Genomic DNA, 26,683 nt, shown 5'->3' on the forward strand with positions numbered 1-26,683 from the left:
AACTTTCACAGAAATTATGTGTGCGCATGAATAATGCATGCGTCGGGCCAAATACAAACTACTTTGAGAGCACAGCTCCTCCTAAAATTTTCATGGGAATACACGGTGTGGTATATGTATCTTATGGCATATATATTAAATATACTTTTAGAGTTCATCAGAAGTCACATTTTTTACTTTTCCTCACGTAATGAAAGGTATTGGGAAGCAAATAACTTCTTTTTTTTTTTCACATCCAATAAGAAATGTGAATTTAAAGAGGCAGTTCAGTGCAAAGAGCAAGTTAATCTTCAGCAAGTTTCTCCAAAAGTTAACTGGGCTCCCTATTTCTACTCAAAAATGCTCCAGTACCAAGGCAGTGGGCGGGTCTCACAGTGCAGTTTCTTTTCAATGTCAGGACACCTTTCCAATCTGAAGCATCCTTCTCGTGAACATACATACTGAACAGGAGCTAATAACTCTAAGTCACCTCTTAGCAAAACGAACTAGAAAGAGTTGCCTAAGTATCTTGCTCTAAGGTATGTTTTCCAATCCCTGAATCATTCTTATAAATCTGTACTGATCCTTCTGAACCTTTCTGAAGTCTGACTACCAGAACAGGATAAATACTTTACTACCCCTGTTAATATATGGTAAATCTGGCCATTTGGCAAAGAATTAAAGTTAAAATAATTGGTTAAACCACAAATAGAAGAGACATTAGGCAAGAAAATACCAGTGAAAGACATCAGTTTGTCACTTCAAATGAGATTTTTAATACATAAGGTGAAAACTAGCTTATTGCCTGCTTGGAATGTAGTCAGATATCTGATGCTCAGTACAGCTGCATTCTCTCCAGCTTTCATGGCTTCAATAGACACTGAAATGAATCTTCAGTTTGTTTTTAAAATTAATTGCCAAAACTATAATATTTTTTCTCAGCATTGGTTGAATTGATTTGCTGTAAACTGATTTAGCACAGAATGTAGAGCGTGTTGAAAGTGAAATAATAAAGCTATCTGTCACAAAGCCAAGGGACCTCTCATCAGCTTGCATATTAGTAGGCCCAACAGCATGGATCTCATTTACTTCATACTTGCTCCAAAGCAAAAGCTATCATCATTCATGAATGGTAAATACACTGTCTTAAATATAACTTTATTCAATAGACTTTAAAAATGGAATACTAGACACTGGATGCAATTGCTACAGAATGTAGAAGACCTGTGCATGATATAATTTTCTTCCGAGCTGCCCCTTTTTTGATATTGTGGGAGTTTGCTGATTTGCTTTAAGGAAAAATATTATCATAAAAACTCCAGGCGAGTAAACGTGCTTTCAAAAGCTTGTTGCATTACGCCTTTTATTTTACCTACATTCCGACCCAAATCCTGCCTTGACAGATCCAGATATAAGAACTGTGGTCTTTGAATAAGCTCAGAATTGTATATATTCATCACCTATTCACATTTTAATAAGCAACCCAGCTTCATTAGCCTCATCCTTTGAAAACCGTTAGCACCCAATACCAGCACAAAACTCAGTGCAGAAATAGTGACCATCTGAACTTACATAGAAGAGAAAGCTCCATTTCTTTTCAAGTACAATGGATTAACATAAAGAGAAAATATCGCTAAATTCATCCTGAATGTTAAAACCACAGACTGCAATGGCATTAAGGGTCAAAGATGAGTTTGGCCTACTGTGGCTACGACGATCTAATTTAATTAACATTTACGTTCTAAAAAAAAAAAACCAACAACATTTGCAAGTACTAAGTAATATGGTAAATATGGAACAAATTATCAGCAACAGCAGGGGCGATTTAAAATATGCATCTTGAGTTTGGAGTCACTCAGAAACCTGTGGTGATGCAATCACTCAAACAGAGTGATCATTATGAGTTTAACTTTGCCAAGAACGCGTGTGCAAACTGTCTTCCAGAGACTCATCCATTGTGGATGACACACGAGCTGCCCCTGGTTGTTGGAACACCTCATCCACGTGGGACCATGCCTGCATGTTTTTGCACATCAGGTGTTTCCTAGTGCCCTAGAGCAGGGCTTTTCAGTCTCTTTTGGTTTGAAAACCCTTACAGGTTTTCTAAGGCACAATGCAGACCCCTGTGTAGTGAGTTTAAGGTGGTGATGGCTGCAGGTTGCAGCCTGGGAGGTTCAGACAGGCCATGACTCTGTGAGCCAAAGGAACACTGACCTCACCTGTGTCACAGCCCCCATTGCCCTCAGGGGGCCTCCATCACCTCAGAGCCCCAAAAATGATAAATACCTGAGAGGCGGTGGCAACGGCCATGGATGGTTGGCGTAGAGGAAGCGATCCACACTGCGCTTTAGCTGATGCTTTAGCAACGTGGGTGCCATGTCTGGAGCACGGCTCTGCCGTAACCTCACAACAAAGGGCCCAGGCACTGTGGAAAACACCGAAGGATTTCTTTCATCCCATTCCTTTATGGGTCCTTGGATAACTCCCCTCTCCCGCGCCCCGCAAACCTCACAGAGTTTACATAAGGGTGTAAAACCAAACTCAGGGGACCCCAAGACAAGGCTGGCAGCCGCCATTACCTGAGGCTGCCCAGGAGAGGGCGCCGCGCGGCTCCCGTGGGACGCCATTTTGGGCGGGCGTGAGGTGAGGTGAGGAGAGGGAGAAGAAAAGGGGTGAGGAGAAAGGAGGTGATGACGGCAGGGTGTCCATGCCCGGCCTGCTGCGGTGGCACAGACGGTAGCGTGCGGGCGGCGAGGGGAGCTGTCAGCCTCAGCGCGGGGCTGGCACCAGGGTCCCAGGACAAAGCAGTTTCCCGCCTCTGCATGCTCTGTCACCACAGCCCCGCCGGGGGCTTCAGGCTGCTGAGGTGTAACCCTGCGTAACGCTGTACCGCTGACCCGATGTTTAGTAACAAACTAATGAAGTTAATGAGGACATACTTAGACTGGTAAAAATCTCTTTCAGGAGCTGGCTGGCAGTGGGGAACAGCGCTTTGTGCGCGGGAGGGCTGGGGCCGAGGTCCTGGTACTGAGCTGACCAGGGCTGTGGGGCAGGAGGAGATGGCCGCTGGATGTGCTGCCGGTCCTGAAGAGAGATCTACACAGCTGAGTAGCAAACTTATCATTGCTTACCTGAGCTGCTAACCTCTGTAACGGTCCTTTGTAAAATTCACATCTCTGGGCATCGAGGAGGGGGTACAGCATACTCTGTGGCTCACAGTTGTTTGCAACTTCCTCCTCCCCACCCTGAGGCCCAGCTGTGTCTTATTTACCTAATTACAGGCTGTGGAGCTGACCCAAACAAGGCAGGAGCGTGTCCCTGCAGTCAAACTGCAGACTCAGCTGCAGGAGAACGGATTCAGGCTGGGACCATCAACACGTGTGAAATGCCGGTTACGTGCATCTTCCCAAATAAAAATATCAGGAGCAGCTGAAAACCTCTGTAAGACAAGGTAAGGAGTCCATGGCTGCCTTCACAAAGTACCTGAAGCAGCCCCCTCCAGCTGAGCCCGTGGCACGTGAATTTACACTGGGGGCATCCTACATCTGGAGACAAGCGGCGTGTAGCTCGTGTGCTGGACCTGTGCCAGGGTTAAGCCCCCAGTAGTGGAGGCTGGATCCCTGGTAGCACTCGTGATGGGAGGTCAGGCGCAATGAAAGAGCCCTAGTAGTTTGAGAAGGAACACACCAGCACCTCTCCTGATGGGAGGTCAGGCGCAGTGAGCAGGAGGGCCCCCCTCGTGCTGGCAGCTCCATTCCAGTGTTTGGCTGGACTCCAGAAGATTAAAATAGAGCCTTAGACTGTCCCCTCAGCAGCACTGCCAGCCAGAGCCCTGACAATCCTGGGGTTGTACTCAAACGTGAGTCCCTCGGGAGCGTGGGCTTTACCCTAACAGCTGAGGCACTGAGTCGGTCGAAGCAGGCAGGGTTATTGCTCTTGTGACTCAGACTTGAGGAAAAGAGGGATCAGGATGGAGCCACGAGAGAGCAGGGGATCAGAACGAAGCCACAAGGCACAGAAGGGGGAAGGAGCAAGTGTGCCCCAGAAGAAAGCTTGAAAAAATCCTTCTTCTTCTGGGTTCAAAGCATCTGTAGCCATGAGAATCTGGCATTAAACTATTCAAGCCTAAGTTTGATTTTTCTCCTTTCTGTGACCATTTCAGGAAAAAAAGAAGTTAAGCAAAACCAAAAAGCAACATTTTCCTTTTTCAGACATTTAAAAAAGCAATATGGGAAAAGGCAAAGGCTGTGCAGGTTCTTGTGAAGAACCCCCATACAGGTGGAAAAGTCTGTTGTGGTTCAGAAATGATCACAAGTGAGGGTAACTGGCGCAACATTCTTGTACATGTGTGACTAAATATTAAGTGTTTCAATAAAACATCGGATTTTCAGAAGTGAGGAGCAGTCACAAGTACCAGTAAAATCAACAGCAGTGGCAGATGTCAGCATTTCTTACAGAAGGGTGTTTCAACCCAGTCATCTATTTCAGATTTATTTATCACCACTTAATGAAGGCATCCACACTTGAAGTGTTTTCCTTCAGGGTTTTCAGAAAGTGATTACAAACAGTGCTGGACAAAACATTTTGGCATTGCCTTTTTTTCCACTGAACAATCAAATCTGGTTGAAATTTTAAAATAATTAATCTTGAAGATATCACATTGATTCAGTCAAAAAATGACCACATCACCAAATTCAGTGATTGTATTTTGATATTTCCAAAACAAAGCACTTATACTTACTGGTATAAAAGGCTGTTTTGTCTTTAAATTGACACTAGTAAGTTCAAAAATTGCTTCTCGGTTTACCATTTTTTGTTTGTGAGCAGCAGAGCAGAGGATTCTACCTGGTTTTGTTTTCCTGCGTGTTTACTGTAATAAAAATGAGCTAGAAAATCAAAATAATGAGACCTGTTATTCACACAGGTAAGGAGCCAGAAGTCCTACTCGTTAATTAGGACTATTTAATATTTATTAATTAAAAACTCTTAAGAAAATAGAAACATTTTAATAACCGTTTCCTAAATGAACATATGTTTATTTGATTTGAAAAGAGCCATCTGGGGAAGAAAGCAGTGAAGCTTATTAATAAAGATTTTTTGTGTGTTTGCAAAACAAACAAAAAACCCAAATGAAACCCAAAGCCTTTATTTAGGACAGAATTAAAAAATAAGTTAATAGTTTGCTCAGAGAGATGACAGTTTATATAAGTTAATACATTTGAATGGACCAGGGAAATGGTTATCTTTTGCTGTCAGACGAACAAGTCAAAAACATGCCTATAAGAGTTTGTTAACTTCTTTCCAGTTGATTTAAAAGCATTTCAGTAAAAGAGCATAGAACACAGAGGCAGTTATAAAACAGCACTGTCCTTGAAGAAACCATGGCAGACTTGTTATAAAGGTCTGTAAGTTCACCTACATGTCTTCTTAAATAAAGAAGAAATCTCAGCTCGGGGCAAGCAAAACATACGAACAACAAGGCCCTAAAAATTGCATGGTACATGCAGAAATGCACCAACGTAATTTAAGTACATGCACACAAAAATCCTTCTTTGTCTTGTGGTGGTTCTAGTTAATTTCTTAGGTTACTGTACCTGACTGATTACTTGCATTTGTTTGTTGTTTTGTTTGGGTTTTTTTTCTTAGTAAATTTGCTAACAATCTTAATGGTTTGAAATTAAAAATCAGGGAAGAAGAAGTGACTAACAGTCACGTTTTATCTTACATTTTAAGAACTATTTTGCTCTGCTGCTTAACTCCTCTTTGGCTGTGTTTTGGTTAAAATACTTTCCATGTGTGAACATACCCACAGATACTCCAGTAAGATGCTGTTATTCTGAAGCTTGCCATGAGCTGGCCTGTCAGGGCTGAAATACAGACATTTGTCAACATTTACATTACCACATGTACTTGTGCACAAGCTATGGATAATTGATGGTGGTGTAAGGATCTGTAGCCAGAAAATTATGTCCCTGCTCTGTCACAAGCTGTCTGTGTGACCTTGGGCATGTCAGTTATTCCAGTGATGGCATTATCTGTACCAAAGGGGGAAGAGTACGTGAAACGTTGAGAGGCTCAGACAGTGTGATGGTTAAATACATTTAGTAACCTGTCCATCTTTGAAACAAGGTAAACAGTGACCCAAAGCAGAATCCTTCCAGTTTCACTGCAGCATTCAAAATGGAGTTGTTCTTCTCTTGCTTAAATACAGTAACCCAATTTTATACTGTTAGAAATGTTGCCATGCTTTGCTTTTCTGTGTACAAAAATATGTGAAAAACCAAGGAATTGCAACAGAAGAGTGTGTTTCACTTTTATAAGGTAATTCCCTCTGTAGGTAGTAGCCGGGGTGTTTCTGGACTATGAGCAGATTATCCACGGAGTGTTTGCAACAGGGCTTGAGCAGGGATTCACACCAGGAACGTGGAGCAGATCTGTGGGGCTGTCACTGTAACTGCACAGCGGAAAGCGCCCGTGCGACACCCCCAGGCGTGGGGGAGAGGGCTCTGCCAGCCCCCGAGGCTTTTATGCTCTTCCCTTTGATGCAAAGATGCTCCTATGCCAGCAACGTCTGCGGTTGTTGTAACACACAGATTAGAAAGATGCCACTTCAAATCTGACTACCCGGATATCGCTTCTGTATTACAGCATTTACATTTATATAAATTGAATTTCAGTTTCTGTTGACTTTGATGGGAAGTTATTTTTACCCACAAACTCTGGAAGCCATGCCTATTTCATTTAGGTTTCTGAATACGTAAACCAAAATAAAAATTTGGAGACCATATTTGAAAGCTTGGCCTTAGAAAAAGTCACTTCCCAATAAAAGCAAAAGAATTCAGAGAAAAACACAAATTACATTCAGATTTCCGTGGATTGTAAAGCTCACATACGTGAGTACCTGATGATGGTCAGATAGAACGTATTTCAAAAAACAGTTTAAAGATTATCCACAAGTAACACATGGTATTTAGGATGACGTGAACGTATACACTAGCATTTTTTTGTTAATGAGGGAGAAGACTTGAAGCACATAATTTCAGAAGATCACAGGAGCTGTAAGAATGCAAGAGCACTTCAAGTCTTCTACATCTTAAAAGAGCTAGGTTTCTATGATATTAGATCAAACAAAAAAATCTATGTTAAGAACATTTTTATGACAATGATTCACTTGAATAAACCTAAGATTTCTTTTACCAACCAATCTTTTTTTCTAAAATAGTATTTAATATCTGAAGTTATAAAAAATATTTGTAGTCTTGAAAATTATTTTTATTATCTATTTTATGTACTATACATGCCTCTTTCAGGAATTATTAAAGAAGCATGAGTCATACGGCACTCATTTACTCTTGGCTCGTGGCCATCCTCAATATATATTTTGCTATTTTCAAACCATTTGCAGGTACATATGCATGAAAATATTGTTGTGTCAAGTCCCAAGATCACAGTTAGCACAGCATACATTGTTCATCTATATATTTACAAAGTTTTAAAGCACATAAAATTGTGCATTATTATGTAGCAAAGTTTAAACTTTAACATACACTTGGTTGCATATATAGCAACAAGTTACAATAAAAATCTGAACAAAGACAACCAATAAACAGCCAAATTGCTATGTACAAACAAGGCAGGAAGCAATTAAACACCGCCTTGCACATTTCACTTAAATTACTTTTTCTCTGAGGGGAAAAAAACAAACAACCCCTCTTCCCCTCCCCCAAGTCCCCAATAACCCTAAACAGTCTTCATTTTTATCAGGGAAATAACTGGAACTCCCACTGCATTTATTCCCCATATTTGCATAATATGGGGAAGAAATTTGGTCCCTATTATAAAATATAGCAATATATTGTGCACTATGCGTTCGCCCCCAGTACAACCAGTAACACAGCAGCATGACGGGCTCCGACAGTGGTCCCTGTGACCTCTAGAGGAATATTCTGGGAGATAAAAAACCTTTTGTCTTCTGTACGTGTATCATTTTTTACACCAGCATAAATGTGTTGTTTCCCTGCTGATTCCACTGATCCAGATCCTTGGCTGGTTCTGAGCCGGCCGGGGGAGCCAGTGGAGGTTCACTGATTTGTACACCCTGGTACCTGACTCGGCGTCAGTGGAGCCACTCCTGATTTACACTGGTGCAAAAAACCCTGGAACGAGGTCCAAGGACAGCAGGACTGGGCCCAAACTGACCTTTCTGTAAAGTAAAACATGAAAAGTCTGTGCGTTTAGCTTAAAGTCTGCTTAATAAGTTACTACCATTCACAGTAATAAGGTAGATTAGTGCTACACCAATCACTTGCTCTAATGTTAGATCAATTTGACACAGCTTTTCCAAGAAAGAAAATAATAATAAACAGAAAAAAAATATCTATTCTTATTATTTGACCAGCAAAATAGGAGGTTTTCTGTAGCCTAGTGACAGACAAGCTCAGTAACACATTACCCTGTTGTAGGATGACTGCTTTAAAGGCTGAATCTTGCCCAAGGTGCTGTGGTACGGAAAGGCCGAGGAAGGTGTTCTATCCTGGTTATTACTTCGCCCCAAAAGTCCCGAACAAAGACCGTGAACTGGGTATGGGCTCGTAAACACCAGCAGGGAGGAGAGATGATCTCTGAGCTGGTGGGGTCTGTGCTGCTTTCAGCAATCCTTGGGGCTGCCCCAAAGCCCAGTCAAATCAAGCAAACCTCCCCGGGTGGCTTTGCCAACGCTCGGGTAGCAGAAGAGAGGGCCGATGGCTCAGCCCGCCTTAGGGAGCACTGCCCTTGGGTTTGCAAAAAATATTCTTGGCCAACAGCTCTGCCTTTCACTTCTGGGCATGATTGAGCCTTATGAATTCTACTTCATGGAATCAAAAGATAAATTATACTTACAAATAAAGTATTCTAACTATTTAATATTTTTCTGTAATGGAAAAATCAGAGACCCCACCTGATGAAATCTCTGTTGTCTGAAAATTCAAGGTCTCTTTACTAAAAATACTTTTTGCTGATGGCAAAGTTCAACACCTCAGAGAAATTCAGAGCAAGTTTCCAAGCCATATACCATTTTTTCAAATACAATATACCCTTGTTGTTTGTAAGGCTGTATTGAAGTTTTACATAACAGTCATGAGCCATGCATTTAAACACCTTAAAAGAGTTGACCAGCAACTTAATGCATTTCTTTATACTATAGAGAATTTAAAGATGCACCATCTCTTTCCAAAACACTCTAAACATAAATGTTCAGGATAAAATATTACATCTTCCCCCTCCCCCTTCAATGTCTATATTAAAAATACTAATTTATGGATTTCTCTGTGTTTCCTCTTGCTGTATAGAAAATCCAATTGTTAATTAAAATCTAAAGGCAAAGACAAAAATAATACAGGCCTGGGAAGGAAATGCTTGAGCCACAGGTTCCTTGAGGCAAACTGTCCACGGGCAGACTGCCTTCTTGTGGATGCAAGGAATTTTGAGTGTAAACCTTGCAGTTTACCTACATCTTGCTTCCTACCAGCAGAGAGAAAAAAGTTTCAGACCATGGGAGATATGGTCCATGGTTTGTTGTTTGTTTTTGTTTCCGTGGAGTCATAATATTAAAGCACTATATTCTTTTGTGGCCAGTCCAAGTCATGCCTGGAAATAGGGAGGGACTGGGTTCAGCTCAGGTGAAAATACACTGCCTGGAAAATGGAGGACAGAAATTCTGTGGCAAGACCTATGAGTAAGAGAGGAGCTACCCAGAAGTTTGCAAAGCCCAGGGACCCATTTTAGAGCTGAGCTTCAGCTGATGGAAGAGAGTATAGAGTCATTTGAAAGATCTGTCTGCTGCCTAATGAAATTCTCCTCTGCTGTGGGCTCTGAGCCACAGCATTTCCCGTTTCTGCTCAAGAATCCTTGGAGGGGCACTCTTAGCTCAACCTGCAGAAAGGCCCCCTAGTAATTAAAGGTCTGAGTTCCTAATTTTAATTAGATTCCTGACTAGAAGCCTTTCCCCTAAGCATTACTCGGAAGAGTCACTCGTGCCTTTATGGAGTGGGGATAACAGTGCTGTATTTTTCATTATTCTTCTGAATTGCGATGGTTACTTATGAAATGTAAATGAACCACAGAAATATTTGAAAGGCACCACTTTCTACTATTTATTTATCTCTGGGTCTTCATTGCCATTCTTTTAAGGAGCTGCTTTACTCAGTTACCCACTGAATAGGTAGAGATAGCGATTTTGAACAAAGAACACATATTTCTACCAAAAGTTAATTCATTGCTTTATAACCAGAAGTATTTAAAGTCAGAACTATCAATTACTATTTCACCTATATGAAGTATGTGGAAGAACCTCAATCTAGAGGTCACAGGATGAAGGAAGCATGCCCCACTGGCTGTCACGTAAACACTATTTCCATATAATGAGGTTAAAATCAAGATGGGGTAGGTTGTGGCTGGCGCTTGCACACTCCCAAGAGTCAAATTCCACCCTAGCACTGAAGATTATGATGAAGTCAACCCTTTCTACCAGTAAAGAATCCAGCTTTTTATTAGATACATGACTACTTCTGGAAAAGCCCAGCAGCAGTAGAAGAGATGTTTCCATCAGTACCTCCCCAGCAGTGTGTACCTGTCCTTCTGCTGTAGATTTTGCTAGTTCTTGCCCTCACTGTTCCTGAAGAGCCAAAGCAAAGCAAGGTGGGTTTCATTTAGGAACATCTTGTTTTATCTCGTCACTTCCTGCAAAAACATATGGCCTCAGCATATTGTTATTTTTATTCTTTAATAGACATTTTTACGGCAGTTTTGCTTCGAGGCTAAACAGATTAAGGGAGCCTGGGTTAGGTGCTCTGTACTAGACAACAATGTAAATAATTTTGACTTCTGAATATGAGCACGAACATTGTTCTGGCTCTCCCTGGTGAAAAGCCTTCTGCTAATGAACATAATCTAATGTAACAAGCTGCTGCTGCCTTCGGTGACAGTAAAACATCCCTGTTTGGTGCTGTGGGGTGTGAGTCAGGTTTTCCCCATGCAGTTCCACACAATGTATGTCCTTCTCGCTGCAAATTGGCACTGGCCCTTCTGCTCCCCCCCGCATCTTCTCACCCACAGGAATTTCCAGTGCTGGTCGCGTTCAAAGCCTGGGGAAGTGAATGGAAGTCTTTCCATCCTCACTGAGCTTTGGATCAGGTAATGAATGAATATTTTTGGTGCAAAAAGTTAACTTCCCTCTCCCAAAAAGAGTAGTTACAAATGTAAATCCCTTATACAAAGTTTTTGCCCTTATATCACTGCAAAGACTCTTCTTGGCTTCCACATACTGACCAAGCATAAAATAGTGAATAACATTTATTTTTGAATTTATGGATTGAGTTCACAGGGATTTTAATAGCACTGGGGTTATGGAAGTGCTATTTTAATAAGGACCACAGATCATGGGCCCAAATCCTTACCTTTACCTCAAGGACTTGTAAACTCAACTATTTAACTCAAATCTCTTTATTGGAGGCCTTAGAATGTATCCACCTGGAGGCTGAAAAATTGAAAGGTAGAAGGCTGCACAAACATGGAGTGAGGGAATTTAACCAGCAGGAATGTGGCCCGTAAAATTAAACTTCAAGAACTGTTTAAGAAAAATTAAAGCTTGTGCAACAGCTGGGGTTTCTCTCCACATTAGTTCATTTCTTAGTGACTCAAATGTTACAGTTTTCATTAATACAGATTTCATTTTTGAGATGATCTTCTGTAGTACTATAAGTCTTATTCTGGTTGCAAAGGACAAAATCATGACTTACTGTGATCTTCCTTTAGACAAATACAACATGCTACAACACCACCTCCTGCTCTTATTTACTGGTGGCCCAAATAAAAAAATCTTAGATTCAAATTGCACCCCAAGTTTCCCTAATCTGAATTGCCAGAATATCCCCATTTCAGACATGGTGATCGAATACCCCTGACGTTTACAGGGAATATTCAGGGACAAAAACAGGGGCGTTTCTTTCCAATGGGGGTATGAGAGTGCCTCCAACATAAAGAAATGCGCTCTTGGGTGGTGGGCAGAAGAAAAGACCAGGCTTTGCTTCAGTCTCACTTAGACCCTGCATATTATTCCTTCAGAACTTGGCCTCATTCTACCTCCTCTTGACCTCAAAGGTACCTCTTAAGCTTTTAAAATAACTCACTACTTATATAATTTGAAATCTAAGCTCCTGAAAAAAACACATTGTGATCATTATGTCAGGCTCTGACAGCAGTCGGAGATGGTGCTGACTGCATTTTCTAGACATTGAAAGAATTTTCATTTCTCTGTAAGTGGCTAGAAACTCTGGGTTAACTGTGTTACTAGACCAGTTAGCACTTCAGTTCTGTGCAACCTAAATCCATTCAAGAAGGCTGGGAAGTAGGAAAATTTATAGGAAATGGTGGAAAACAGGCTAATAGAAGTATAGGACACAGTCCTAACGAGACGACACCAAGGATGTTACAGTTTCTGCTAACCTGCAGGCAGAACAACTCATGCTTAAAATTTTGCATGCTGCAAGATACATGGAAATCAAGAGAACTGCAAAACCTGATTATTAGATTTGCAGCCACAGATAGTTCTGTTATATGGTGACTGTTACGACTCTACCTGCAAAACTGCAGATGCCAATAATAATGCTTGCATCATGACAGATACCCCTGAAAGACGAGAAATCTGCGGATGAAGTCAAAAGATTAGGATTGTTTTGAGTGGCACGAGTTGCCTTTTCAGGAGCTGGATTTTTACAAGTGGTTTTGAAGGTATGGCCCTGTATGCATAATGCCTCCTGTCTCACTGAGGAGCAGCAGGAAGCAGTGCAGAAGTCTGGGGTTAAAGTGTGCTGCTGAAGACTTCTGAGACGGCAGAACCCGACTGGTCATCCGGACCCATTATCTGTTGCATAGCGTTATGCACATCCTTGTGTTCTACAGGCTCTGTGCTCATTGCCCTAGACTTGCCCTCTTCACCCAGAAATGTTGTTTTATAAGGCTCCACGTGTATCCTATGGACGTTCTGCTTCGATTCCTCAGACGTGCCTTTCCCATCTTCTGGAAGGCTGGATGTATGAGGTAAGAAAGTGCTCCGAGACCCATCAATGGGAATGTTTAACTGCTCACTGGAGGTAGGTTCTTGAGACAAATCTGAAGATGTCATGAGATGCTGAGTATACACACCTTCAGACAGAGACCCAGACTGTGTCTCGCTGTGCACACGCAGCCAACGATGATGCCGGCTGAAGTAGTTGTAATGTTGATGTTTCCCTAGCTTTTTCTTCCCTAAAAAGCTCAATGGCTGCTTGGAGCTAGAGGACTTGTCTATGCTTTTGGATGTAAGTCCTGACATTGTTAGATTGTTCATATACTCTGTGCAATATTCAGCATCAGTATCAAAGGCACCACACTCTTTCAAGGCATCACCTTCTTTCAGTGTTAGGCAAGGCTTCATGTCGTGGACTTGGAGCACGTCAGGTGCACTGCCACCCAGGCCACTGCCCGCCTGCTGCGATATGTCATGTGAAGAGGAATAAATCAGGTCTAATTCTCTGGGGCTTAATGCATCACTGGAGTCATAGTCACTGTCAGTTGGAAGGAATACTTCGGAGCAGCCTTCTTCATCTGAGCAGGGCTGGGAATCTGCAAAGAGAACTGATTAAGAAGACAAGGACAGGAGAGAAATTGTTTAACTGTCATTTATGTTTTTTTTTTCTGAAATTGTATGTTTCCTCTGTGGAGTTGTCCGTGGGCTTAGGTGACAGCAAAGACAGTAGTAAGGGAAGATTTACAGATGTGTCAGAGAGGAGGTGGTAGAATTAGGAAAACCAAAAAGGATTCATGTATTAAACTAAGTGCAAGGAAGAATTTTACTTCAAATTGGGATTAAGTTCTGAAAGGATCAGTTTTCTTTCCTCCTGTTTTCACCAAATTTTATAGAGATGGAGATTTTGGAGAGAGAGTAACTCTAATCCACGTTCTGTTTTTATTAAAGATGTCAGTTGAATTACTCCAGATTTACAGCTCTGTAACTGTGAGCAGGGTGCAACTGTACGTGTGCGTAGGAGGCCTCAAGCAAGACATGGCAAAAACTGCCCTTTTGCCCATCAGGTGTATTCTGTGCGTTCAAATCCAAAGCAGATACACTTAATTGAAAAGTGAATTTGTTGATCAAAACTCACACTGGGACTGAAACCACTGCTGTCTTTTGGGTACTGAAGGATCAATAACATAATACATAGTGGTATATGTGGTGGAACGGACTGATGCTCCTCTGCCCTGGATAGTTTATATTAGGTCCAAGGGAAAACTGTAGATTTTATAAAGTGCTGACTATTCACTTTGACCTAGGGTAAGTTACCATATAGCACAGCAATAGTAATTAAGCTCCTGCAGGACGAGATAATGCTCTGGGTTACATGGTGCCAGAGCTAAGGATTATTCTGCATTCATGGCCTGTAATACAGGGAAAAAATTAGCTCAGGGAGAGATGCTGAGATAGAACAGCACTGTGTAATGGAGTGAATCAAAGCACCATTGTCTTTGGGTTTCTTTTCTTTTAACCTAATCTAATCAGAGTAGATTTATTCCTTTTTCTTAACTGTATAAAACTGCCAATTTGAAAAAAACAAATTATTATTACCAAAATGGTCATGGCAGTTGTTTAATGCAGCATCTGTTGCTTTTGTTTCTGCTGTTTCATTTACTCGTTGCTTAAAGACAGCTCAGCAGAATGATGGTTTAGATTTTTCTCTAAAGTCCTTATTCTGCTAGCAAATTAGATGTGAGTTTCATTTGCTTCATCTTTATTTGCTGTGATCCATTTCTTTCATCAGTTTAATTTTCCAGCTGTTCAGAGAAGCAATAATGGTCAATGAGGTGGGTACTTACTTGTGTAATTCTGTTTTTCAAAGTGATTGTCTAAAAGACTAAGAACACCGAAGTATATGAAAACAACTATTAAATCAAACTGGACTATTGGCACTAAAATGTGCTCTGAAACTAAGCAAGAGGAGCATAAGAAAGACTTGCTCCAAAGCAGAGGAACAGTCAAAGCATGGAAAGAAAATGGCTGTAATATTAGAGAAGGTGACAAATGGAGATTATGGAAAAGTCTGACTCACATTCTGGACAAATTATTAGAAACAATGGTGAAGGATAGATAGATATCAATCTGTCTATAGTGAGTGAGGAGAAAGGGGCAATAGCTTTTGCTTGGTAACTCATGTCTCACCAGTCTAATAAAACTCTGAATGTGTGCACAATTAATACACAGGCATCCTTAGGTTTCTGAAGAGTTTCTGACAAGGTTCTTTACCACAGGTTCTTAAGAAATGAAGTTGTAATTGAGATTAAGAGAAAGCTCCCTCCCTCTACCAGTAGCAGATTGTTGGTGCAGACAACAAATGATGTAGTCAGCTCTCACTGTGGATGGATTTTACTAATTCTGGACGTCATGGATAAGGCAGTGATAGCACTTGTCCCTTTCAACATGTTCATTAAAGGATCTGGAATAGTGAGGTGACAAAGTTGGCTGCTGATGAGCAACTATTCCGAGTAGCTGAAAACAAAAAATGATTGTAAATATTGTAGAAGGATCTCAGGATATTGAGTGGCAAATGATTAGTAAAAAGATGTTAAAATATGGGAAAAAAATTCCTCTTTAAAAAAAATGAAATACAAGAACTGTTATAATTAAAAGTGAGCTCAAAGATTTCACTTGATGAACAAAGAAAAATTCTCTTACCACTCACAGCTTTTCTCCTCTGGAGCCTCGCCTCAGGTGAAGGGGGAGGTGAAGGAAGACAATCTAGATGTGAAGAGGTTGAACTGATTTTCTTTTGAGGGTGTTCTTCTGAAAGATCCACAACCTTCATTATGGGTAGGCCAGCTGCTGGCTGCTTGTATCTTGCATACTGCAGTGCTTCTGTGATCCATCTCATTTCCCTCCAGATCTCATCAATTTGCTTTAGAGAAAAAAAAACAGTGAAAAGCTACAGTTAAGGCTGCCTGTTAATTTTACCTAAGTGTGTACTTTCTTCAAGTGCCCAAGCAGGTGTGTAGTCACTGCCACCAGAGAGAAGCAGGATCTCCTGACAGGACACTTCAGATCTAGGTGGTCTGAACTGCTTTTGGTTTGGTGCTTGTTCTCTTCCACCACTGCAGAGGCTGCTTAGAATCACCAGACTCTCAAATTAGGTACCTCAATTAAGAACCTGTAGTTAGGAGGGGTGAATCCATACCTAAACTCTCACATGGAAAGAAAATGAAAATTGTCTTTTGATGGAGTAAAAAATTTGGTCAATTTTGTAGCATGCTTCAAGTTGTTTTCATTCTGTACTGGCATGAACACAAGACTTCCTGAGCATCCTTGCAAACCCAGGATTCTGTTCAAAAGCAGAGTGCTCAGCTCAAACCTAGTTTTTGAGAATAGAAGAATCTACATACACATAGAAAAATATATGTATAGGGAGGGTTGAAGCAGAGCTACGAGCCAAACTGCAGGTTTTCTTCCTTATCATAGTTTTGGTCTACGTGCCTTTTAATAGCATAAATCTACACTAAGACAGTTCTAATACGTGCTTGTTGATGGCAATAAGAGACAAGTGCCTAAATCAATAGCAGGATATAGCTTTAAGTACTTATGCAGAGAGGAAAGATGCTGTTTAATGCGGCTCTTCAGAATCTTTTGATAATGGAACACTTTTAACATCTTCAAGCAATTCAAGATCTTTGATGACGGAGCAAATATTCCTGCAACCAGCAAATGACAGTAGCTGTGAGTATCATATCGTGCCTTCTAGAACTTCCTACAGAAGATTCTGCATTTAAAAAAGTGACCCTTCATATTAATATTGCAGTGTTTAAGGGAAACTGCTTTGCAGTGACACAAGCTACATTCTGCAAGGATGCAGAATGAGAGCCCTGGGTCTGTAAATGGACAGGCAAAAGGGAGCAGTACTTTGTGCTGTGGGTATTATCAAATAGAGAAGTAACAGAGGGATCAGTGAGGAGGAGACTGCAGACTGATATATTGTAAGACGGCTTCTCCAGAACGAACTCGTAGCTGGAGATGCTTCTTCACAAAATGCACATTCAAAGTGTGAAATTTATTGCCAAAGGATACTGTAGATGCCAGATTAGCTGGGGCAGTTCTTGATGAGCTGTGCTGGAGACAGGATAGCTGGATAGATGGATCTTTGTTTTGACCCAGTATGGCCGTTTTTCTGTAAAGGTGAAATCCCGACTCCAGTGATGTCAGTGCAAGCCTTGCCACTGAGTTAATTTGAGCTAAGAATATACACTGATAAGAATAGCAAATGGTTCAGAGATTAATTCATAATCCTACATCATTTCAAGACTTCAGTGTAGCTCCATGAAGAGAATGCCAGTTAGCAAATGTCTCACCTATTTGATTTTGGAAATTTTATATTTCCTTTCCGTGATCCTCCATCCACCCCAAACAAAAGTCATAGTGCCTGCAGTTTAACAAAATGCAAATTCTGATGGTTTTTTCCCTGATGCCATTCTGCTGTGTCTCCTGGGATAATGGACCAGTCATTTTAATGAACTGTGGTTCTTTTACACTTTAGGAACATAAGAAGCATTACGCTATATAAATTACAGCTTAACTTCAGTTTTAGCTTCAGTGTCTGTAGATTTCTTTTCTGGCTGTGTAGCATTCTAATAAAGACTCCAAGTACCTTATCTGCTGAATTTTTAATTTAATTTAATTTAATTTTTTTTTACTTTTCAGTTGCCCTCTGACTTCTTTTCAGAACTGCATTTATATAGACTCCCTTGCTCTTTACAATGTTTGGTTTGTGTAGTGACTTCAACACTGTCTTAGATCTTGGATCACACAAATGCTCTTGCGGTTTTGTGGTCACCACTGAAGATTGCGGTATGTGGTGGGCTGAGATATTTTTGCCAATAGGTGGAATACAGCTGGTTTTCATTTGAGAGGAAACCTGACAAGGCTAATACACTGTCACGATAATTCAGCACAAAACACTGAAGTTTAAAATGTTCTCCCCTATTTTCCCAGCATATATATGTGACTCAAAGACTTTGGCGAAGAGGAACACAGACCTGTCTATACAGTGCAGTCATATTAATATACATATACTTATTTGTGATGTGAAGGATACAAATGTTCCAAATTCTCCTGCACGCTGGGAAAAAAAGCTAGATTTTCTGAGTGTGAGAATGGGAAGATGAGAATGAGGCAGAAGGAGATGATTGAGCAGTGAAAGCACAATGGAACATTGCTCTCTGCCCCCCTGCAGGTTGCCAAAAGCTCCAAGGAGGACAAGGCAAAGGGGATCTGAATTCAGAGCAGAGAGGAACAGAAATTCTATCATCTCGTTCATAATTACAGAGGGTGTCCTGGTTTGAGGTACAAACATATTATCAATGGGATAAATTTTTTTTGGCCCCTACTCCAACAGAAGGTCATTTGAATATTAAGAATATAGAGCTATAAATTTATCTGCAGCTCACTTGTAGAAAGACAGATCAGCCATGCCCATAGATGCACTCTGCAAAGGTCATGAGTTTTATCTATAAATAACCAATTGCCAAAATGGTTTGCGAAAGGACAGACCTTGCTAGGCTGCACAAAGGGGTGTCATTTGAAGATCCCTGGGTTGAGTAAGTAAAGTCCTGATCTGGGAATGGTACAGGAAAGTCAGTGTGAGAGACAGAGAGTATGGAAATCAGACAAATATGACAACATTTGTGATCCTCCTGCATTGGGGGACTGAAGCAGTATCACTGCGTGGTGCTGGACAGACTTAGAGATGCTTTTGGGGTGAGCTTGCCATCTCAAACAGCTGCTTTCTTCACTGTGATATTGTTGATGAAGATCGTCTTCACAACCTCGTCTGAATTTTCATTTTGATTTTTTAAATTGGCAATTTATCATGGTGAAAAATGTCCTCAGTTCACAAAGGCAGAGAAAAACTCTTACACAACTGAACCCCCAAGCACGGTCCTCGCTTACCTCACGTTAGATGGGAGCGAGTTTTACGAGCAGACTGACACGTTTCTTTATAACAGTCTAGTATAACTGTCATTTGATTTTACCCATAAAAATCCTTGTATAAAAGCAACAACTAAGGAAATCATGTTCTGGGTTTGAATTTCATAAAAACAGAATTGCACTTTTGATACAACTGCCCTTTTTATGATGTCTGTGAATAATTCTCCATTTAGATTTCAAATTACAGCCCTATGCAATTTTTAAGAAAGCCACCTTAAAATCTCCTTGGAATAGTCAGAAACAGACTATTACCTGTATGTAGTCTATAACTTGCTGGTGTCTTTGTTTGGCTGCAGCGACTTCACTGTCTGAAATTGCTTCCCTTAGGGATTGCTGGGTTTTCAGAGAGTCCAGCTCTATGACAGCAGAAAGGCGGCAATACAGGCTTATAAATTTTTCCTTGTAACAGCAAAAATGAACTGTGAAAAGACCAAGTGCAAAGGAAACACTGTTATATTTTGGGTATGAAATATGAAATCCTTAGCTTTCAGAACACAAATTTTATTAAATATAATTACTGACCCTCTGGATGGGTTACTATAAGCTAGAAATAAATAATACAGCCTCTAATTCTCCTTTCATTTACACTGGATTTACTCTGCAACTTCACCGATTTCAAAAGAGTCATTTCTAATTTATATCTAAGTGAAGAGATAATCAGGTCCTTAGTATGCAACTCCAGAGGCTATTTTGCCCTTGATGGCTTTAATCAGAAAGGCTGCTTCTGAGGCTTTTATAGCTCATCATTCCTTTTATCAAGAAAGTAGTGACATGACTGGAAAATGGAACTCATCTTTTATTTTTTTTTAATTGAGTGTTTCAGAAAGAAAGTATCATTTTGGAGGATGATAACTTTCTCATGGGCCAGGCTAGCTGGAACCAGGAACTTAAATGTAAATGACTCAGCAGTAAAAGCATTTAAGTGATATCGCAGTTTGAGTGGAACAATTGAAACTCTTTTAGGTGTTATCACACATCATCCTCTGAACTCTCAGGCAGAAGAGTAACACAGGAATTCGGGAATGACCTCTCGCTTTGTGTGATTTGCCTTCGGAGCAGCACAGAGCTCTCTGAGCTACCTCTAAAAGAGGTAACTGGGTGACAGAGAGAGCAGCTACAGTGCATGGAGCTCCACAGCGGTCATTCCCTGGCCTCTTACAGCTGTGTTCTACCAGAACCTGCAACTGCTGAGGCAGAACTTGCCAGTGGTTTCTGTGAGCTGCTGTGCAACCCGGTGCTTGCTGAGGGAGATCAACTTTTCAGAAATACTTCCCCGTTCGTTGGTGCTTCCATAAGTGGGAGCATGCAGCGGGATGGTGCTATGGCAGCAAATGCCAGTTGGCTCAATACTGCTGCTTTTCTGGGTTGTGACATGGTATTTTTCAGGGTGTTTCAAGTGTAAATTGCATCTATTCTTCTTATCATAAATATTAAAAGAGAAATAAAAACAGTGTCACGCGTCTACTTATCCCTTGCAAACAACATGATAACAATAATTGAGAAGAATTTATCAAACTAAGAAATGCAGTCACAAAACCATCATTAGCATAACAATAAAGGCCTAATCTGAACATAAAAATCCCACAAAAAAAAGAGTGAAAGAAAGAATTCTACCTTCTGGTTCCCCAATGATGCCTAGATATTGCAGGGATCTAGCCTGAATAGTGTGTGGTCTTACAGTATATATGCCATATGTGGTGGACTCTTGAGTGAATTACAGCCGCGGTTTCAGCTTCAGTGCTGAAGTTTCTAGCCTTTGTGGTTTTAAGTCAGACCCTTTAATGTTACTTTAACAAATGTTACTTCAACATAGTCTTTTGTGGTTATGCAATTATATAGTTGGTAGCCACCAGCTAATGGGGAATGGAAGCTTCTAATATTTGAGATGTGAATCACAGTCACTTTATAGAACATCGGGGATACATATATAATAAGTCATATAGAAATGTCATCTGCCTTTGGCCAGATGATTGCTTGCTTACAAAAATACTCAAAAGTAAAATTCAGCTTTCCATACTGTGCTCTCCAGGAACTGCTTTCCCACTGCAGCAACGCTGCTGAACAGAGAGGTCTGCACCCCGACTGCCATTTGGGAGAGAGCTCTGGTGCATGTTTGTCTGCACCATCTCATCCCATGCAGTACCTGTTCTTCCTTTCTCAGCCCGATGCAAACTGTATCACACAAGTAAGAATGACTCCTGCCCCTGGCCTGTGTACTGCATAATGAGAGTTAAATAGTCTGCAAAACCTCTAGTGCGGAGATTAATTTCATCAGAGATGAACACGCTTTGTGCATTAATTTGCACAGTGGATGCAGCAGCCACATCTCATGGAGAAATGATATGCTCAATACACAGAGTTTAGCTGTAGACTTCAGGGCTGCTTGTCAAGAAGGCAGTAAGTCTGGCTTTAGGGCACTACAGCCATGGCCGTGTGAGCCAAAGCACCGAATTAACTCTTCTAGTTCAATTATGTCAGTTTTCTTTTGAAGGGGTGGCTTTTCCTTGGCAGACAACAGCAGCTCGTGCATTGTCTGTCCGTACCACTCAGAATTTTATGGCAGCTCAGCTGTCAGCTGTCCTCCCACAACCAGCGTAAAACCCCAAAGCTGTCCCAGGCACCACTTCGTGTGCTCTGGCTGACGTGGCTTAAACACAATTGTATATTCCTGCCTGACCCAGATGAAGCCTGTGCTGCTGGATGACTGTAGGTCCTGGATCTGCTGTGACTGCAGAATCACAGGCTTGGTGAGACCCTCCATTAACATCTTGTCACAGTTTAGGCTGGGTTAGTCTCTAAACGAGCGATGATGCTCGCTTCTTCTCCTACATCAGTGGCTCTGACAGCACTCAGCAATGCTCTGGGAAACAGGATGGAGTTGGCAACGGTGTCACATCAACACCTGAGAGAGATGTTCCTGAGGACACAGTTGCCACCAGAGACCTATTCTGCAGTAGCTCCTTGTGGACTGACTCCATCGGTTTTGGCTCACATCTTTCTCTCTTTTCCAAGACAGAGGAGAGAAAGATATCCAGTTTCACAGGCCAGAAGGAAACAGAGGAGATTAATGTGTAAGGCTCAGAAGTCCCCATACTTAAAATATTATTTCTAAAAAGAACTATTAAGTCTTTTTAGAGCTGCTTTTATGTGGAACCAAAGAAGAAGAAATGAGAAATAGAGGACCTTGAAGCTAAAGCATATTATGCCTTCTGTGAGACAGCTGGAAAACTCTGTTTCGGGGAATTCTTACCCAGTCAACAGTGCAGTGGAACAAGAGGGCTGAATCTGCTCCAGCACAGGATGTGCTCCCTAAAGAAATAGACTCAAGCCTGGTGCTTCTGCATTTTTCCCAATAACAGGCTTTTCCTGCACCACAGCAATAGGACCGAGTCTCCTGCATTTTTCCAGGAATCAGAAGGAAAAAGATGACCCTCACGTGGGAAACTCCACTCAGACCTTTCACAAAGTTGTGAGGGAGTCAGACTTTGAGTAAGACTCTCTGCAACCAGGGACTGCAAAAATTATCCTCTACAAAACCGGTGATTATTCTTATGACAATTTAGAGGGATGTTTTTTTACATCTCCTTTCACACTCCAACCTTGCTATGTCGTGTGTAATTTTTTAGTTCTGTTTTTTAAAGAACATCATCTTCCAAATAAGCTTATAGACACATAGTGGATAACTGTGGGCTTTGCTCTACGCTCTGCATTTCAATAATGATTGCTACAGTATATGCTTTAACCGCTCTGCTCCCTCTATAACTTGTACACAGTTATAGGTAGTGTTGTTGCCAAAGCCATCATGTGATTTATTGACTCTCCACTGGGACAAGGGGGAAAACAGATACAACTTTGTGATTTTATTATAAGGAGACTGGGTTAATATTTCTAGGTGAAGCAAGCTACTATACCGAGTTCAAACATCTGAAGAGGGAGGTTAAGAAATCCTGAGTGTGGGGTGTAAGGATTATTCTGTCCTGGGGCAGTGCAGACGTCGTCTGAGGCGGGGAGCAGGAGAAGAAAGGAGACATTGTGACCCAGTTCCAACACCTCCTGTGTATACAGACGGAAGTGCTTAGCCTGTAGAGGGACACGCGCGGGGGAAGAAATAGGAGAGAATTACAACATGGCACTTATATAAACAACACCCCAAATGATATAAAACATTAAAGAAAATTTGCACAACATCAAGCTCGGAATTTTTATAAAACATAAATATTTGGGGGGGGGGGGCTAAATGTGGGTCAATGTCACAAAACAAAAAAAAGATTTAAAGCTGCAATGTTCCACATTAAAACAACACGCACAGGCACAACCCCCCTGAAAACAACATTTATGTTTCTTATTAGGCAGAAAATGATCACATGCCATGTGCTTTTCAAGATTATGATTGCATAATTATGTGAAAACATGAAAATGGATTCAATTAAAAACCTTTAAGATTCAATTTAGGGTTGGTTAAGAGAAATATGCAGCTCTCCCTCAACACAGCACTGAGAAGGTTTAACAAGTGCTGCAGCAGGAGAAAATGGCACACACAGGAGTTGGCCTGAGGCTGCTGTAGAGCTGCTGTGTGCAGTGCTGCGTTTCTACCCTGGGTATGCACCAGGGTCACTGTCCATGATTCTGTTTACCACAACAAATAATAAAAATACATAAAGAAATCCGTTGAATTAAAAGTCTGAGGCGGGGAGCAGGAGAAGAAAGGAGACATTGTGACCCAGTTCCAACACCTCCTGTGTATACAGACGGAAGTGCTTAGCCTGTAGAGGGACACGCGCGGGGGAAGAAATAGGAGAGAATTACAACATGGCACTTATATAAACAACACCCCAAATGATATAAAACATTAAAGAAAATTTGCACAACATCAAGCTCGGAATTTTTATAAAACATAAATATTTGGGGGGGGGGGGCTAAATGTGGGTTCATGTCACTACATAAAATAAAGATTTAAAGCTGCAATGTTCCACATTAAAACAACACGCACAGGCACAACCCCCCTGAAAACAACATTTATGTTTCTTATTAGGCAGAAAATGATCACATGCCATGTGCTTTTCAAGATTATGATTGCATAATTATGTGAAAACATGAAAATGGATTCAATTAAAAACCTTTAAGATTCAATTTAGGGTTGGTTAAGAGAAATATGCAGCTCTCCCTCAACACAGCACTGAGAAGGTTTAACAAGTGCTGCAGCAGGAGAAAATGGCACACACAGGAGTTGGCCTGAGGCTGCTGTAGAGCTGCTGTGTGCAGTGCTGCGTTTCTACCCTGGGTATGCACCAGGGTCACTGTCCATGATTCTGTTTACCACAACAAATAATAAAAATACATAAAGAAATCCGTTGAATTAAAAATTCAATTCACGCACGTCGAAGTTTGGTCCTGAGTCATCAAAACATTTACAGCTGCAAGGTCATGTTTATGTCTATCTCTCATGCACAATAGTTGAGTTTAAATGCTGGGCTAAACTGCAGCCTGAGGAACATGTTGCACAGTGATTTAAATATTGTAGTCCCTAGCTCAAAAAAAGGATGCACAAAAGCTATAACCTACAGAAAATGCACTCACATAGAGACCTGTACAGAGCCCTATTGAATTAGAGTGACTGACCACAAGGCAGCACACCATCTGTCTTCAGTTTGGATTTACTTGAGTCTTACTTGGCTCTTCCCAGGCTAGAAGGTGCAGCACTGATGGATTCTTTTTTAAAAGTAAAGCCTAAACCTTTCAAAATCAAGAAATGTAGAACCAGATTAATTTATTTTAAGGCCACATCTTTCTAGCTGCACAAACAGACCTTGAAGTGAGTATAAAGATGATTTACTTCTACTTTAAGCTCTCCTTACCCTTATAGACCAAAATAAAATGGAATTCATGTAAACAAGAAACAAACTCCTCAGCTTATTTTTTCATGGATTTTTCACATCATAGATTATCCTCCCTGACTTCTTTATTTATTCACATATGCATTTCTTGTACCTGAATGTAAAGCCAGAAGCCAGATACCTCTCCTCACCCACAGCAATCTGGAGGTCTGGAACTACGTGTTTTAGAAGTGCTATGTTTATCTCTGTGTAAAAGAATAGCAAAATGCTGCATCTTCAGCAGGCCTTTCATACACCCTCCCTGTTACCTCCAAAAGAACAGTCAATTGCTGTGCTTGCCTGGAAAAATACCTATTTTTCTTTACCAGCTGGGTAAAGGTGCTCGTAACTACTAGTTCCGTGCAAAAGTGCTTATTTTTGCCTGCCTGAAGTGGCACAGATACGGTAACAGAAGCCAAAGTAGGACCTAATTGAAAATTTGTCTGTTAATCCTTCTATGTTCAAATATCCAGGAAAATAACTTTCATTGAAGATATTCCCACACACGCACACTTAGAATAATGGAATATAAAACTTCTCTGCTCTGCTTTTCTTGCAACCATAAGATTTAATCCCTACTTGCAAGTTACACAGTTTGTAGCTTTTAGTTGTGCTCTTAAGAATCAGTTTTTAAGAAGGTGATAAATACCACAAAGGAAAATACCTGATGCAGAGGTAGATTGATCTGTTTTAGGAGAGCTTTCACTGCCATCTGGAGCTCATACAAGAACAATTGAGTAGGGCAGTCTGAAGTATGATCCATACTTTCCACAGATTCTGAGCCAGAAAGTGTTTGGATCCATTCCCACTCATCTCTGTATGTTGAGTCAAGTTAAAATTAGAAATATAACAAAAGTTCAGTGCACAAGCAGGAATTCAGTGTATGTGCATTTGGGATCTGTTGATAGTTTAATCTTCATATAGCAAAACATTCTAAACTTGTGCAATCTTGATTGTTTGTGGTTAAAAATCTAACTTTGAAAAGTTTAATTTTTCTAGCACATGTACATCAGGCTGAACATTCCTTGCAAACCTCTAAAAGTCCAACTGCCTTTGAAATATTTCACTAAGAATTCTCACTCTAGGTTTTCTTTTTCACATACTTCATTCCTAATTTACCACAATATTTTAAAAAGCATGCATTGGAAATGACAACAGCAACAATTAGCAGAAGGTTAATTCCTGTGACAGACTCTCTTGTGCTCACTGGAGCCAGAGAACTTCCTGATTTACTCGCTATATATCCATTCTAGACCTGATAAACATGGGAATCCTCTTTCTGGATCAAATCCTTAATTCACCCTGCCCAGTATTCAGTCTTGAAAAGCAGCCAGCACCAAACATTCAAGAAAAAAAGGACAGGAAACCCCACTACAAGACAAGTAATAGATGTGGTGCAATTTTCCCCTAAATAAAGACCTGATCTTAAACTTCAAGAGTCAGAGGTTGTTATAAACTCTGAAGCACTAGGCTTTATATTCCTTCCAAAATTTTTGTTAGTATTAACTACAACTTTCTGGATATCCTTGTTATCCATATAGATCCAGTTCCTTCTTCCTCATGCAAAATAGTCAGCTGGTTGCTGAAATGATATGGGATTAAAAAGCTCCAGAAAAAAAGCCAGTAAAATGTGTTGCCCACTAGACAAGGACCAGGCAGCACAAATAAGGGCACTTGCCCAATAGATAAGGGAAGCAATGGACAAAGGGGAAAATGGCTTTGCCAGAGCAGTTCAGAGGCTGACAGCATTGGTCTGAAGAGGTGTTTTCAATTGCTGTATGTTTGCTGT

The 26,683-nt window shown here is 40.9% G+C and overlaps 1 protein-coding gene across 1 annotated transcript in view; it reads right to left on the reverse strand.

The window, feature by feature from the left end:
• Positions 1 to 5,109: 5,109 nt before the first annotated feature.
• ANKFN1 (ankyrin-repeat and fibronectin type III domain containing 1) overlaps positions 5,110 to 26,683 on the reverse strand; it is a 73,894-nt gene continuing 52,320 nt past the window's right edge. Inside the window, exons 15-19 of the mRNA XM_014949358.1 lie at positions 25,559 to 25,709; positions 22,933 to 23,101; positions 19,274 to 19,440; positions 15,725 to 15,944; positions 5,110 to 13,620 (exon numbers count right to left, since the gene is read on the reverse strand). Of these exons, the coding sequence (XP_014804844.1) occupies positions 12,818 to 13,620; positions 15,725 to 15,944; positions 19,274 to 19,440; positions 22,933 to 23,101; positions 25,559 to 25,709 (1,510 nt within the window). The 3' untranslated portion in view covers positions 5,110 to 12,817. The remainder of the gene's footprint in view (positions 13,621 to 15,724; positions 15,945 to 19,273; positions 19,441 to 22,932; positions 23,102 to 25,558; positions 25,710 to 26,683) is intronic.

Source organism: Calidris pugnax, unplaced genomic scaffold (assembly GCF_001431845.1).
Source record: "Calidris pugnax isolate Ruff unplaced genomic scaffold, ASM143184v1 scaffold9, whole genome shotgun sequence".
In the NCBI taxonomy this organism is placed as follows: domain Eukaryota; kingdom Metazoa; phylum Chordata; class Aves; order Charadriiformes; family Scolopacidae; genus Calidris; species Calidris pugnax.